The 15,240-nt window shown below is 37.8% G+C and overlaps 1 protein-coding gene across 1 annotated transcript; it reads right to left on the bottom strand.

Moving 5' to 3' along the window:
• Positions 1-1,705: 1,705 nt before the first annotated feature.
• LOC125871030 (ubiquitin-like-conjugating enzyme ATG10) lies at positions 1,706-14,964 on the bottom strand. The gene is made up of 6 exons (XM_049551616.1): positions 14,700-14,964; positions 14,565-14,615; positions 14,418-14,492; positions 10,170-10,269; positions 9,998-10,095; positions 1,706-2,013 (listed from the first exon to the last, which is right to left on the bottom strand). The coding sequence occupies exons 1-6, from the start codon at positions 14,856-14,858 to the stop codon at positions 1,771-1,773; spliced, it is 726 nt and encodes a 241-aa protein (XP_049407573.1). The 5' UTR covers positions 14,859-14,964; the 3' UTR covers positions 1,706-1,770.
• Between the last annotated feature and the right edge of the window lie 276 nt (positions 14,965-15,240).

Raw genomic sequence — 15,240 nt, 5'->3', positions numbered from 1 at the left:
CCTAATATATTAAACTTCATGCGCTGTAATAATTAGATTCAAAGTCATAAATTTCTAATGTTCTTTTTTTGTTTCTAAATTTAGTGATGTTACTTGAATTCATTAGTGATCTTCATTTGTTTGATGTTTGATGCGTTTGTTAAAATAGTCGTGTACTATTTGAGAATATGTCTCTTTATTACTTGTGGTCTGGATGACTAGGTTTAGTCGAGTTTGCGGCGTTAGAGAAGTTTTTTTTGTAATAACTATTATTATTTTTCAGTTTCTACTATAAAATTTTGGAAAAATTACTTATGAAGATGTATGATTGAATCAAAGTAATTTGTACTTCATTCAAGCATCTACACATCATTTTTATCCTATTTATTTTTTATTAATCTCTACCATTCCCAAAAATTACAAAAATCCTTCTTTTCCACAATTTCTCACTTATTTGGATACATCACTGTAAACTATCATCGCACGATTTTTTTCTTTTTTCACGCCTAAAATCACTCCATGGTATTACCAATTATCTTCATCACTCTATTTTTGAATTTCAAATATTTTCTCTTTCTAACTCATCGATATGCAAGTTATTGAAAAGATTTCTTCACCTTCTGTTTTATCCATTTTTTTCAACTTCGCCACAAATCCTCTCAAATCTCTCCCAAAACCTTTCCCTCTCCTCCTCCACCACACCAATCACCATCCTCCGTCAACCTTCCTCTAGCCTCAACCTGGTGGTCCATCCTCATTTGTGACGACGACATCAAATCCGATACAAACTCAATAAACTTCACTTTCAACATCTGGAAATCCAGCCCAGATCTCTTAATCGGATTCTTCGTCGAATCTCATAACTACGACTTAACCCATAAATCCTGGATCTACACAACGGAAATCCAAAAATGCTCAATCATATTGACGAAATTCATGATCTTAAACGTAGAAGGATTTCTTCATCCTTTTTTTTTGTTTCAGCAGATCAAGTTAATGATTTTTTTTCCGATTTTTTGTTGTTCATCTTTTTCTTATACATATAGGTTCAGTTTTTCAATGTATTAAGTTGTTTTTATTTCTTAAATTAATGTATAACACCTTTGTTTCATCATTATTATACATTACAATTTTATCAAGAGTTGTTGGTGGCTCCGGTAAGGACTTAGGATCGAGATCCATGGGACATCATCATTGTTGAAGGTGAAAAAAAGCTACAAGAATTGATACAGAGCAAAGGGAAAAGTGTGGAAAGATTTCATCATCATTTTTTTTTTTTTGCTTTTAGCAAATCAAATTATTGATTTTATTTTTATTTTTATTTTTATTGCTTTATCTTTTAATGTATCTAGTTTAACAATAAAAAGAAAATATTAAAAAAATTATGCAGGGCGAAGCAAGACAGATTAAAAATTTTACGGATTAAGCTCAATCCGCCCACGCCATCCCCATTGCCATCCCTAAGTAAATAGCTATCAAATAAAGAGTAATTGTTGCAAATAAGCGGATACAAAGTGTGCTTATATATTTTCAATATAAGTTTTTTGACATTTTGCAACTGTGAATGTAATCCTCACCAGCGTACATCATGTAAGGTAAGAGAAGCTCATTGAAGAAATCTGCAATGCCAAGACTTTTAACAGAAATTAAAATTTTAAAATCTACATCTGCCTATTCACATTAAAAGATTAGTTTTATGTAAGGCCTAACATCTGACATAAGCCCCACCAATTTTGCATCTTAGCAGATGATTTCATTCTAAACATTTACATTGAAAAGAAAAAACTAAATCTATATTACAGTAGCAACATTTCCAGACTTGCTGGGTGTAGAGTTCATAAATGTAGAGAATTTTAAGGGGATTTTAAAACCAAAGACAGGTGATACAACTGAAAACCATGAGGTTAGATACTTTTCAATTGCAACTCCACCTTGAGACACCACTGAAGGTTCATTACTGAAAAGCAGCTTCATCCACTCACTAGTCCCACATGGATGCAAAGTATACCATGGCCGATTCAGGTACGGGTGCTCCTATAGATAATTCACCATTTAAATTAAGACACATCTCAACGTGGTGCACATTCATAACATATATATATTTCCACTAAGTTAACTTCATTCTAATGGCATCAAGGAGGTATAATGGAGAAACATAAAGAAATATCCTTGTAGCTACTCTTTTGCATTTACTGGTGAAGGAGGGTTAGGGAAGAAACATAGTAAGAGATACTAATTGACAGGATATGAAAAGGATCTTCCAGGAAGATTCAGCAACAATGGGAGTTTTGCTGGAACCTACACATCCAAATGGCCTCAAACAGAAAATAAGAATTCCACTGAAATACATGGCAACTACTAGAAATTGGTAGCGGTTATGATTGTCAACTGATAACTAAAGGGGTTTTTGGTCATGATATCACTTGCAAGTTGAAGTTTGGCTACCAGTATATCATATACTGGTGAACAATGTTGCTTTCGAAAAATGCCCATGTACTCATGTCAAATCCGCCACATATGAATAACTTTTGACGGATCCGACTCACACTCGGCGGCTGAGCATAGCTGGTGAAATAATGAAAAACTTGTTTGAGAAGTATTTCAGGTGAAGTATGGCTTTCACTCAGAAAACTTTAACTTCAACCTTTTCTTTTTATGAGGAAGAAAAAGCTTCCACCATTTTTTACCAAGAAGGAATAATATAATTATAGACAAACGTTGCAGTACTCCCTGATAACTTAAACTGCATCAATGCACTATTCATCTCTTTCATGCAGATAGAACCCTGAATTTTGTGGCCAAGAAGAATGGCAGAGGTTAAAATGTAATGACAAAACAAGATGATTTTTTTTTTGAGAAAGTTGACATTTTATAGACAACAATACACCAAGGTGTATTTCAATAGTAATTACAACAGGAGTATACAGTAAGCAAAACCAAAAGATCTATCATTTATACTCCTAAACTATCTAAAAAGTCAGTAATAGCCTCCATCTCTTTGGGGAGGGCATGATTACACCAAAAATAAAGGGTTATAAGACAGTTCAACTTCAAACTCTGGAAAGGGATGCTCTTGTTTTCGAAGCATCTCTGGTTCCTTTCCTTCCAAATTGTCCACCAGATGCAAGCAGGGACAATCTTCCATCTCTCCTTGTGACCTGATGTATTCCCTTCTCTATTCCAGCATGCTAGAAAATCTGAGGTGTGTCTTGGCATGGACCAGCTGATTCCCCTCAAATTCAAAAAGACCTGCCACAATTTTTGTGTCACTCTGCAATGGAGGAAGAGATGGTTTGTTGTCTCTGTTTCTATTTCATAAAAAAAGCACCTGGAGCATAACTGTCTTCCCCTTTTCATTAGATTGTCCTGAGTTAGTACTGCTTCCCTAGCTACCAACCAGGTGAAACAAGCCACCTTGTGAGGTACATTAATTTTCCATATCATCTTCCAAGGCCATGGTAACAACATTTCAGCTGGCCTGTCAAAATGTCTATAAGCTGATTTTATTGTGAACTTCCCATTGTTGGCCCTCAACCATTGTAAACTGTCCTCCTTTGCGTCAAGGTTACTTGCCTGCTCCAAAGACTTGTAAAAATCTTCTAATTTGTCTATTTCCCAATCATTCAACCTTCTCCTAAAAGATAGGTTCCATCCTTGGTTGTCTTTGACTTCTGCTACTGTTGGTTTCTTCTGTTGGTTCAGATTATAAATCTCAGGATGCAATTGTTTCAGAGAGTGTTGTCCAACCCACACATCATTCCAGAAGAATGTCTTCCTTCCATTTCCTATATCAATTTTTGAATTTCTCCATATTTTAGGCCACAAATTTCTGATTGTTCTCCATAAACCAACCCCATAAGGGCTTCTAACTTCCTTTGTAGTCCAAGAGTCCTCCATTGCATATGTGGAGATTATAACATCTTTCCACAGACCTTGTTCTACAGAAGCAAACCTCCACAACCACTTCAAAAGGAGACTCTGGTTTTGGACTTTGAGATTCTTTATGCCCATCCCCCCTTCTTTTTTGTTGTTTATCACCACTTCCCATTTCACCAAGTGATATTTCTTTCCCCCCTCTCTGTTTCCTTGCCATAAGAAGTTTCTCCTGATGGATTCTAACTTCTTTAAAACACTCCCTGGCATAGGGAATGAAGACATCATGTAGGTTGGCATAGCATCAAGCACACTATTAATTAGTGTCAATCTTCCACCCAAGGATAGGTATTGACTTCTCCAATTTACCAGCTTTTTTTCACACTTCTCCACCATTGCATTCCATATGTTCTTTGATTTACTGTTTGCACCTAGAGGCATCCCTAGGTAAGTGGTAGGCATTTCTCCCACTTTACCTCCTAAGATGCCAGCCAATCTGTTGATTTCTGGGACTTCATTCACTGGGTAAACAAAACTTTTACTCCAGTTTATATGAAGTCCAGAAACAGCTTCAAACAATATAAATATGATTCTTAGATGCTTTAGTTGATCTTCCTCTGTACCACAAAACACTAGGGTGTCATCTGCGTACTGCAAATAGGAGATAGATAAACCCCTTGGGTCACTATCATTCGTCCAGAAACCTCTGATCAAGTTGTTTGATTGTGCTGTTTTCAACATGTCACTTAGTCCTCCCATAGCTAGGATAAAAAGGAAGTGGGAGAGGGGATCCCCTTGTCTTAATCCTCTTTCAGAGGGAAAGAAACCAGATGGGGAACCATTTATTAGAACTGAGAATTTGACTGTACTCACACAATACTTCAACCAATTTATCCACCTATTTCCAAAGCCTATCCTCTCTAGTGTGTACCACATAAAGTCCCAGTTGAGGTGATCATAGGCCTTTTCTATGTCCAACTTACATAGAATCCCATGAATTTTAGTTATTTTCCTCACATCTACACATTCATTGGCTATAAGTATGGCATCCATGATTTGCCTGCCCTTAATGAATGCCAATTGATGTGTATCCACCAGCTTAGACATCACTTTCTTGAGTCTTTCTGTTAGGACCTTGGATATGATCTTGTAGACACTGCTAATCAGGCTGATGGACCTGAAGTCCTTCAATTCTGTTGCCCCCATCTTTTTTGGGATCAAGGCTATAAATGTAGCATTGAAACTTTTTTCAAAATAGCCTTGACTATGGAAGTTCTGAATGGCTGCATCCCAACAATGTATGAAAAAAGCCATGGTAAAACCATCTGGACCAGGAGCCTTATCTCCTGCACAATCAAAAACACATTCTTTAATTTCTTGTTCTCCAAATTGACTTTGAAGAAGGAAGTTGTCTTCTTCATTGAGCACAACTTGTTCTCTGGGGCTGAATTGGGGTCCCCAGTGTTCATTCTCTCCATAAAGGTTTTGGTAGAAACCTGTGATCTCCTCCCTAATTGTTGTTGAGTTTGTGACATTAGTTCCATTAATCAGAAGACTGTCAATGTTGTTGTATCTCTTGCGACTGTTTGCTGTTCTATGGAAAAACTGTGTTTTTGTCACCCTCTTTCAACCATATAGCCCTGGATCTTTGCCTCCATGCTACTTCTTCTCTTTTTGCCACTTCCTCAAAATCTACTGACAGGACAGCCCACAGATATGATTCATCTTCAGACAAGCACCTTTGTTCCTGTATCATATCTAACTCATAAAGCTGATTTAAGATGTTCTGTTTCTGTAAACCTAGATTACCTTGTACAGTTTTGCTCCATTCTTTCAGTTTTACTTTGAGAGCCTTCATCTTGCAAGCTAGAATGTAATCTGGTCTACCCACAAAAATTTCGGAGTCCCACCACCCCTTAACTCTCTCTTTGAAATTTTCAGTTTGCAACCACCAATTTTCGAATTTAAAATACGAATGTGACCTCTCCCAATTTCCACATTCTAGTAGCAACGGGTTATGGTCTGAGGTGACTCTAGGCATAAGAGTTTGTTTTATTTTCTTGGATGATATCTCCCATTCTTCTGAAAATAGGAACCTATCCAATCTTGCTGCTGTAACGTGCCTATCTCCTTTTCTCCAAGTAAAGCTGCCACCTACGAGTGGTGGGTCTACTAATTCCATGTCCTCAATGAAATCTGAAAAATCCTCCATAGCTTTGGTGATTCTGTTACAATTCTTCTTCTCAGAAGGGAACCTCACAACATTGAAATCCCCTGCAATCACCCAAGGGAATAGACTCCTTACTGCTCCTAGTTCTCCCCCAAACCTCTTCCCTTTCCTCTCTGTTGTTTGGAGCATAGACACCTGAAAGGTGCCAGCTGAAATTCTGTGTTTTCCCCCTAAATCTTACAGTAATACAGTATGTCCCTACCTCACAAACTTCTCCCTCCCATATGTTGCTGTCCCATAGAATGATAATCCCCCCTTAGGTACCTCTGGCTTCCAATTGTGTGTGATTTACCCCTCTATTCGCCCATAGTTCTTTAATTGTCTCCCTTATATCACCTCTTAATTTAGATTCCTGAAAACAATAGACATCTGCCCTCCATTTGTGTACCATGTTCTTGATCATCAGCCTCTTCCCAGGATCATTGAGGCCTCTCACATTCCATGACACTATGTTAACCTTCATTAAGGTTGCTCACAAAACACCCCCCTCTACTTCTTGTTCCAAAGCTAATGAAATTGCTGGTTGGTTCCAGGTTTTTAAGCTCCTTTGAAACCTTTTCTCTTGGAGTCATTGGCACTATTGCCCTTGATATCTCATCTATTACTAGTCTTTTGCCATCGATTTTCATGAATAATTTCAAAGCCGCCTCCTCACAGCCTTGAAAGTGGACTCCAAATTCCTTACTCAGTTCAATTATATTCCGTTGAACCCACATGGGAATCGTTTTCTCAGATTCTGTTGTGCCTTCACCCACTGTTGAGTTTAGAGGTAAAATATCCTCTACTGTGTCATCCCTCTCCTCCTTCTCTTCCAACTGTAAATTCTCCCCTGCTTGTGTAGCGAAGTTCTCCTTGTCGTCCATCTGGATTATAAACATCGCATCATCATCACTTTGCTCTTCGGCCAGTTCGAGACCATTGTAAGCCTCTTCGATGGTTCCTGGGTTGTTTACTAACTCATCTTCCAAACCCATTGACAATAGTTTATTAACTTCTATCTCAATTTGGACTGGGTCTGGTGTCTTTGTTACATTAGGCCCAACTCTGTTGTTATAATTTCTGCTGAACTGGGCCAACGGGTCCAGGCCCAACCTTTCTTTGCCCTTTGTTTGATTTTTAAGTGGAAAGTCACGTGTCCAGTCACGTGTTAGGGTTCGTGTTTCAAAAAAACTTGAACAACCCACGTGTTCCTCTGTTCGTTCAGTTGTTTCCAGTATGGATAAAGACTTTTCAGGTCCCAGTATTATCCGTTGGTTTGAAGACTTGCCCACTGGATCAGCTCCGGCGATCTCCTTCTCTTCTCCGTCATAAAATCTGACCAGCGCCTCATTCCAGATTTGGATGATGTACCCAGTTCCTTCGAATTCGATTCTCACTTCCTTCAGGATGCTATTTCCCCAACCCTTCACTGGAATTCTCGCCCATTTTAAATGATTCCGAAGTTTTGTCTCCTCCTCCATACTTATCCACCCTCCGCAAAAATCCCCTACTGCCTTAAAAACCTTTTTTGACCACAAGTGTAGAGGCAAACCTACCAATCTGATCCATGTCTGCTTGATGGCTGCTTTATATTGAGCAGCACCTACAGTTGGAGTCCACCATTGGAGTTGCAGGGCCTGTTTCTTCCAAAACCAGCTACCTCTCAGGGCATGTTCTGCCTCTTTCATAGAGGTGAACTCGAAAAGGAAACAATGGGTCTGAAATCCCGACTCTCTTTGAGATTCGCAGATGGGCTGAAATCCAGAGGGATAGATGCTGCGACCACAAATGAACCTCTCTATTTTATTAGCCACATCCCACCAACCTACATTGAATGTTGTTTCTGGGACAATTAATACTACTCTGTTTCTGCCTTGTACACTGATTATACTAATATATCTCCCCCCATTGTTGAAATTTCTTACACAGAATAGCTGCGTAGATAGTTCCTGTTGTTTCCATCAGCATACACTATTGCCTTTGACCTTTGAAGCTTCTTTGAGAGTCCTACACAGCCATTCCATTGTTCTCTGGCTAAAACTTGCCCTGCTCATCCTCTTTCTTCCACGTTTAGTCCAGTCGTACCAGTTTTCTCCTCGAGAGGAACTTCTCGAGATGTCAAAAGATTTGAATCCCATCGTAAAATAGATTATGTCACTTTCCATGGTAGAGGTCGAAGAGAGAAAGAAAAAGGTGTTAGTTAACACATAAGGTGGTAACCAGGATGAAGAAAGAAATCTTTTTCGGTGCCGAGGCCACCGGAAGGGGTGGTTCTACCCTCCTAGTAAGTAGGAGAGAGAACTATCTCGGTTTTCGTGCCTGGGAGCATTCTAATTTAAAGCATGATATGTAACACTTATATTGTTGACAAACAAGATGATTTTTGTTATTAGTGGTTGATTATTGTAGAGAGGGAGGAGACTTGGGGAGAATTAGCAGCAGAACAGGGACTACTAAATAGTCCATGGGTATTTTGTGGGGATTTCAACACTACGAGGTTCCCATCAGAAAAGAAGAAGGGAGTCGCCGAGTCGGAATAACAAAAGCAATGACAGATTTCTACGATTTCAAAGGAGAGATGGAAATAAGGAATTTGAAGGCACAAAATCAGAGTTTTGGCGATGAAATGGCTATGGAGATATGCTTCAGAAGAACCTCTATGGAAGGAAGTTATTAGACAGAAATATAGGGAGGACAGTTGGACAACAAATCCAGTAGCCACTCCTTATGGTTGCCGTATTTGGAGGTCCATCAGAAACTTGTGGCCAAGGATGTGGAACAATTCAAGGCTAAAGGTGGCGAATGGCAGGAAAATATCTCTGGAAGGATAACTGGCTTGGACAAGGCACTTTACAACAATCTTTTCCAGACATGTACATTCTAAACCCAACAACAAGAGGCAACAGTGGCTGAGGCATGGTCTGAACAAGGATGGAACTTGTCTTTTAGGAGATATCTAAATGACTGAGAACTGAGGAGGGTAACAGAGTTCTATAATGTTCTAAGTCAATTTCAGGGTATCAAAGGAGATGAAGATCCTATAGTATCAAGGAAATTCCCAAGGAAACTTTAAGTTGACAGAAGCTTACAGGATTTTGAGCAAAGTTAATAACCAGGTTGACTGTTCGCCATGGAAAATGATTTGGAAAGTGAAGATACCTCTGAAAGTGACATCTTTCTCTTGGCTGGCAGCCAAAGAAAAACTGTGTTGACACTGGAGAAGCTGAGAAGGGAAGGTTTTAATTTATCCTCTAGATGTTATTTATGTGGGGAGTAATCAAAGACAACCAACCATCTCTTTTTACACTGCAAATGGACGTACCAAATATGGAAGATCTTCATCAGCTTGAGGGGAATCAGATGGGTGATGCCAGGCAACAAAAGGGGGGCTGCTCTTAGCAGTTGGGGCAAAGAAGGACTTCTGTCAAATCAGAAGAGAGATAGAGGGTTGTCCCTGCATGTATTTGGTGGACCGTATGGAAAGAGAGAAATCAGAAAATGTTTTGAAGATAAACAATGGAACATTCAAAAGTTGAACATGAATTGCTTAGCTCTTCATTATTTTTGGTGTAAACAGGAATGTTTAGTACAAACAGAAGATATTTTTGATGTTCTAGACAATATGTAACTAGCAATATATGAAGAAAGTATGCTATAACCTGTAATGTTTTGATTTGGGGGACTATACTTTTCTGGTGTAGTATATCTGTTGATATATACCATTATCAAAAAAGTTTAATGTAGATGGATTACACAGAGACTATCGAGGCATAATGGGATCAGGGTTTGATGGCTAAATGAATTTGAGAGAAAAAGGATGTCAATAATCTTCTTTATAAATAGAAGGCAAAGCCACATAAAATTACCAAGTGCAAATTGAGATTACAAGGTGAGAAAACATGATCAGCTTTCAGAAAATAAATTAAGCAAACATACCTCCCGAGTTATAAAAGTCCATTTAGATACTGCTAGTTCCTGTGCAGTATAGGCAGGAAAGTCCTTTTCCAGGTCTTCTATTGCCAAGGGTTCTCCATCTATGGATGTAGCATAATCAGAACAATATATATGTTGGTGTGTAACTTACGGCATAAAATGAATACAAACATACCACTGCAGTATGCACGGAAATAAAGTACTGGAACCCTGAAAGAGGAACTGTAGATGACATGAAAGTCGTAATGATGTCTTTCTTTGCTGTCCTTTTGAACCTTTAAAGGAAAATCATGACAATGTTCAACCATTTATAGTTTAAAGACAATTAAGAGATGAAAACTGGAACAGATATATCAAAGCAAAGTATGTAGTATTGAAGATAGAGCATGGATATGTATAAATGTTGACAGCCACATACTGTAATGGAACTATAAAAGATAATGAATCTAAAACTCCATCAGACACAAAAGTCATCGTTGTAACCGATTGAAGGCAATTGATGTTTAATTAGTGTGGCTAGAGTACTTAAGAGGAGCATATTGTTGATAAGAGCACCACCATCTATCAAATTAACAGCCATATCCAAAAATTGAAAGTCTTTAATGCCAAGGACAGGAATAAATGATCTCATTAAACTTATTGCCTGATTGCAAGAAATTAACATGTAAACCAATCTCGTAAGAAACTTGTATCCATAACTTTTTCTCTCTCTAAGTAAACACTCTCCACACAAACAAAAACCTTAATACACAACGGTAACTTTTTCAGTGAGTCTAAGGCATAGCACCTTATGGAGCCACTGCACAGAGGCCTTCCGGCACATCCACTTAACCGAATTGCTCCCCTTGCTGGAGCGACACAACCAACTGACAGTATTTCTAGAGAAGTTCCGTGTGCCACCACTGTAACAACTGTAAACACAACATCGACGGCGAAATCCCCACCCAGGGAATCAATCATCGCGAGAAACACCACTCACAATGGGATGTCAGTGATAATGCAACAACATACCTAGAGAAATTCCACAATTAGGGTCTAAGGAGGGTAGAGTGTACGCAGACCACCTAGCTTATATTGATGATATTATTATTTTCATTTTTTTTTTAATTTTTTTTTTTGAAATTGGTAACTTTTATTATTATTTTCATTTTTCCGTAGTGGAAGTAGTGGAAATAGTAGATTTATGAAGTTTATCATGAAATAGGTTAGAAGATATGAGAAATCCTCTAGTCAAAGAGTTAACACGGATAAAGTTTCTTTTAACTGATTCTAAAGCTAGTGCATACAAAATTAACAGAATTAGAAGATGCACTGGCTTCATGGACAAAGGCTTTCCTTCTACATATTTGGGTTGTCCTATTTATGTGGGAAGAAAGATGATTTCTTACTTTGATGATATGGTTGCAAAGTTGTTAAAAGATTGAATGGTTGGCAAGGTAAGGTTCTTACTTATGGTGGTAGAGTGGTTATGATTAAAAGTGTGCTTCAATCTATGCCTACTTACATTCTTACTGTTATAAACCCCCTTGTGAGTACCCTGAACCTTCTGGAACAACACTTTGCTAGTTTTTACTGAGAATCCAGTGATAAGAAAGCAAAATATCACTGGAGATCTTGGTATTGGTATCAGAAACATGAATGACATCTCCAACACCTAAGCCATCAAAAGATGGTGGAGCTTCATGGCTCAACCTTCTTTATGGTTGATTTCTTGAGGGAAAAATATTGCAATAGTGTTCGCCCTGTGTCCAAGGCATGGACAAGCAGAAACTCTCAAACATGGAAATCTCTAATTAAAGCTAGGGAGAACACTGAAAGAAACATTCTTTGACATATTAATCTTGGTTGTTGCAGCATGTGGTGAGATAATTGGATTGAGAAGGATGTTTTGGCAGACCTTTATCCTGGTAATATTGATAATAATAATAATAATAATAAAGGCTAATGTCAGTGACTATATTGACAAAGGAAAGTGGAATTTGGAGGAGCTTTGTGAGGTGCTCCCAGATTACATATCTCCATGATTTTGCCATCTGGAATGTTACCCAAGATGGCCATTACACCAACTCTTCAACAACAACATACCCAGTGAAATCTCACAAGTGAGGTTTGGGGAGGGTAGAATGTACGTAGAACTCACCACTACTCATGGAGGTAGAGAGACTGTTTCCGAAAGACCTCAGCTCAAGTACAACACACACTTGTATAAAGAAGAAGACAATGAAGAGAAAATCGAAACAAGAAACAGTGCAAAAGTAGCCAAAATAGCAATAAATCATGTGATAATTGAAATGCCATAAAACCAATATTAGGGTAGATTATTATTAACAAACAATAATAAACCATGATAAGAATAAAAACAAGAACTATAATAATACAACAAGTACAATCGTAAACATCAACCACCCTAATATGAGTCCTCCAAACCCTCTTATCTAGGCCTTGTCTTTGGTAACCTGAACCTGCATCATATCCTATCTTATCACCTCTCCCAATACTTCTTCGGCCTACCTCTACCTATCCTCATACCCTCTATAACCAACCTCTCGCACCTTCTCACTAGTGCGTCTATGCATCTCCTCTTCACATGTCTAAACCATCTCAGTCTCACTTTCCTCATCTTGTCGACCACGAAGGCCTGACCTACCTTATCCCGTATATCCTCATTTCTAATCCTATCACTCCTAGTATGACCACACATCCACCTCAACATCTTCATCTCCACAATATGCATCGTCTGGGCATGAAATTTCTTGACTGGCAAACACTCAGTCCCATGCAACAAAGTCGGTCTAACCACCACCCTGTAGAACATTACAACACCTCTTTAGCATGAAAAATCATCAGAAAGCCTAAGTAGAACGACACCACTCTTGAAAAGTTATGGCATAAATGTTTACCTTTTAAAATTTCATTTCTTTACTTAGAGATTGATTCTTAAAAAGTTATTTGATTCTCCATAATTTCGGTAACCAATTAGTATCTAGATGCTTTTGTTGTACTACACCTACTCGTGATACAATGAACCATGTTTTATTGATGGAAAGGCTGATAGTTATGTTTGGAACTTCTTTGGTAACCCTCTGGGAGTTAGACATCACTATGTCTATAAAAAAAGAAATTTAAATATGTGGTGAGATGTTAAGACTAACAACAGCGTACATAAACTGTTTCAACAAATAGTTCCTATTGTATTTGTTGGGAAATTTGGAGGAGCTGGACTTCTTGTAAATATGGTGACCAGAAAAGATTTGTTACTTCCAATATGGAAGTGCATATTCTGTGGAACATAAAGACAGCCATATCTGTGGCATTTCCCAGATGCAATATTTCAGGTAACTGGACTCAATTATGTCAAAGAATTGAAAGATTCAAGCCAGTAATCAGTTGGAGATAGGTTACTTGGACCAGACCACCGCTTGGAAGGATTAAACTTAATACTACTGGAAGCTACATCCAGCAAAATAACAGAGCTTTATGGTGGTGTGGTGAGGAATGATTCTGGCAACCTGATCATGGCCTTTTCAGTCCCAATTTTTTTTTTTTGATAAAGGTAAGGCCTTTTCAGTCCCAATTCAATGTAAAACAATCAGGCAGAGGCTATGGCTGCTATGTATGGGATTAACTGGTGCAAACAGACTGAATTCAATACTTTTGAACTTGAATTGGAATCCTTACTGACTACTGACATGATCAATAACAAGGTCACTAATAATCTCAGGCTCAAATGTATCATCAGAAACATTATCAAGGGTATCAATGGTGTTGATGTGAAGACTTCACACTGTTTTAGGAAAGCCAATCAAGTGGCCAACTTCTTATCCAAACAAGCCTCTTCAAGTGGAAATGAGATCTTCTTCTACTCTTTTCAACATCTTCCTAAAGGGGTGAAAGGATTATTTCAACAAGATAGATGGCAACTCCCTAGTATTAGAAGAAGATATGACAAATGTGACTTCTTTGTGAGTTAATGCTCTTATGCTAATTTTATGAAAGGTATTGTATAGGCAGTCTTTCATCTTTTGCAAAGATTGAATTTTCAATATTTACTTTTGCGGGGGTTAGGTCCACGTCTCCCTTCAAATTATGTAATCTCTTTTTGCATTTATATAGACATGGTAAGGTTCAAACCAAACCCCCAAACCATAAGGCTAAACGCCTAAGGTGATGACTTAAAAAAAACAAGAGATTTGACAATTAATGCATTCTACCAAAGACTCAAATATTAATCCAATATACAGCCCAAAATTATTGGAAATCTTGGTTGCAAGAGTTGAGCAGTTTAAACTAGAAATAGTCGTTGTTAAAACCTTCAACACAGGTGAGTAAGAGATAAATATTTTAAAACTGAAGCACTCTTATCAAATAAAATGTTGTTTCCTAGGTAAAGGAAATTACTTCAAGAACAAAAGGTGGAACATACCAATATGGCAGTATCATTACATAAATCTTCACTAGAGCAAGTCAAATCTTCTATTCCAGCAAGAACACATTCTTCCTATAAATGAAAAAAAAAATCAGCAAAGTCTTACATGCATAACCTCTTAAAATAGCTCAACCCAAGACAAACCTCAGTGGTTCTGTGAAGAATCATATTCTCCAATGATAAATATCCTTGTAGCTGCCAAAATTGCAGAAAAAAGGAGTATAAAATATATGAAAAAGAAGATTGTTGAAATTCAAAGCAAAATCCAGAAAGATAAACCTTGGTAGCAGCAAAACCTGGTTTTTTTGGACAGTTAATCCATGACCAGTGAGGAAACCCTAGATCGAAATTGTTCCATATCTCAGAAAAAGTAGAAGCAGCATTGTGAAATTGAGTGGATGTAATGGTGCCGTCCCATGAAGAGGAGATGGATGACATTTTTGCCCACAACACAATATCTCTAAATATCACCCAATTTAAACATATGGACTGACCACAGATTGATATACAGAGAGAAAGACGACGATAAGTACATATGTCAACGAAACCCGGGAGAAAGAATTATAGGTGACAAAAAAGTGTTGAAATGTAAAAAGAGTGACTCTAGTTTTAATTATTAAGTGTAGGTGACAAATTTTTAATCAATTTTTAAAAATAATTAAATAAGTCCTCAAGTTTTTGTTTTTACACTTTCACCCACATTTAAGTAAAACCCTAATTTCTAAAATAGGAAGACCCCAAATCAGTTTTTTTTTTGTTCTCTCTCAACATCCCGCTCTTTTCACATTTTTTTTGCTTCTATTCTTCATCACTAGCACTT

The sequence above is a fragment of the Solanum stenotomum genome, chromosome 7 (genome assembly GCF_019186545.1).
Source record: "Solanum stenotomum isolate F172 chromosome 7, ASM1918654v1, whole genome shotgun sequence".
Taxonomy (NCBI): domain Eukaryota; kingdom Viridiplantae; phylum Streptophyta; class Magnoliopsida; order Solanales; family Solanaceae; genus Solanum; species Solanum stenotomum.
Note: the sequence above shows the minus strand (reverse complement) of the source record. Positions and strands in the feature narration are given on the sequence as shown.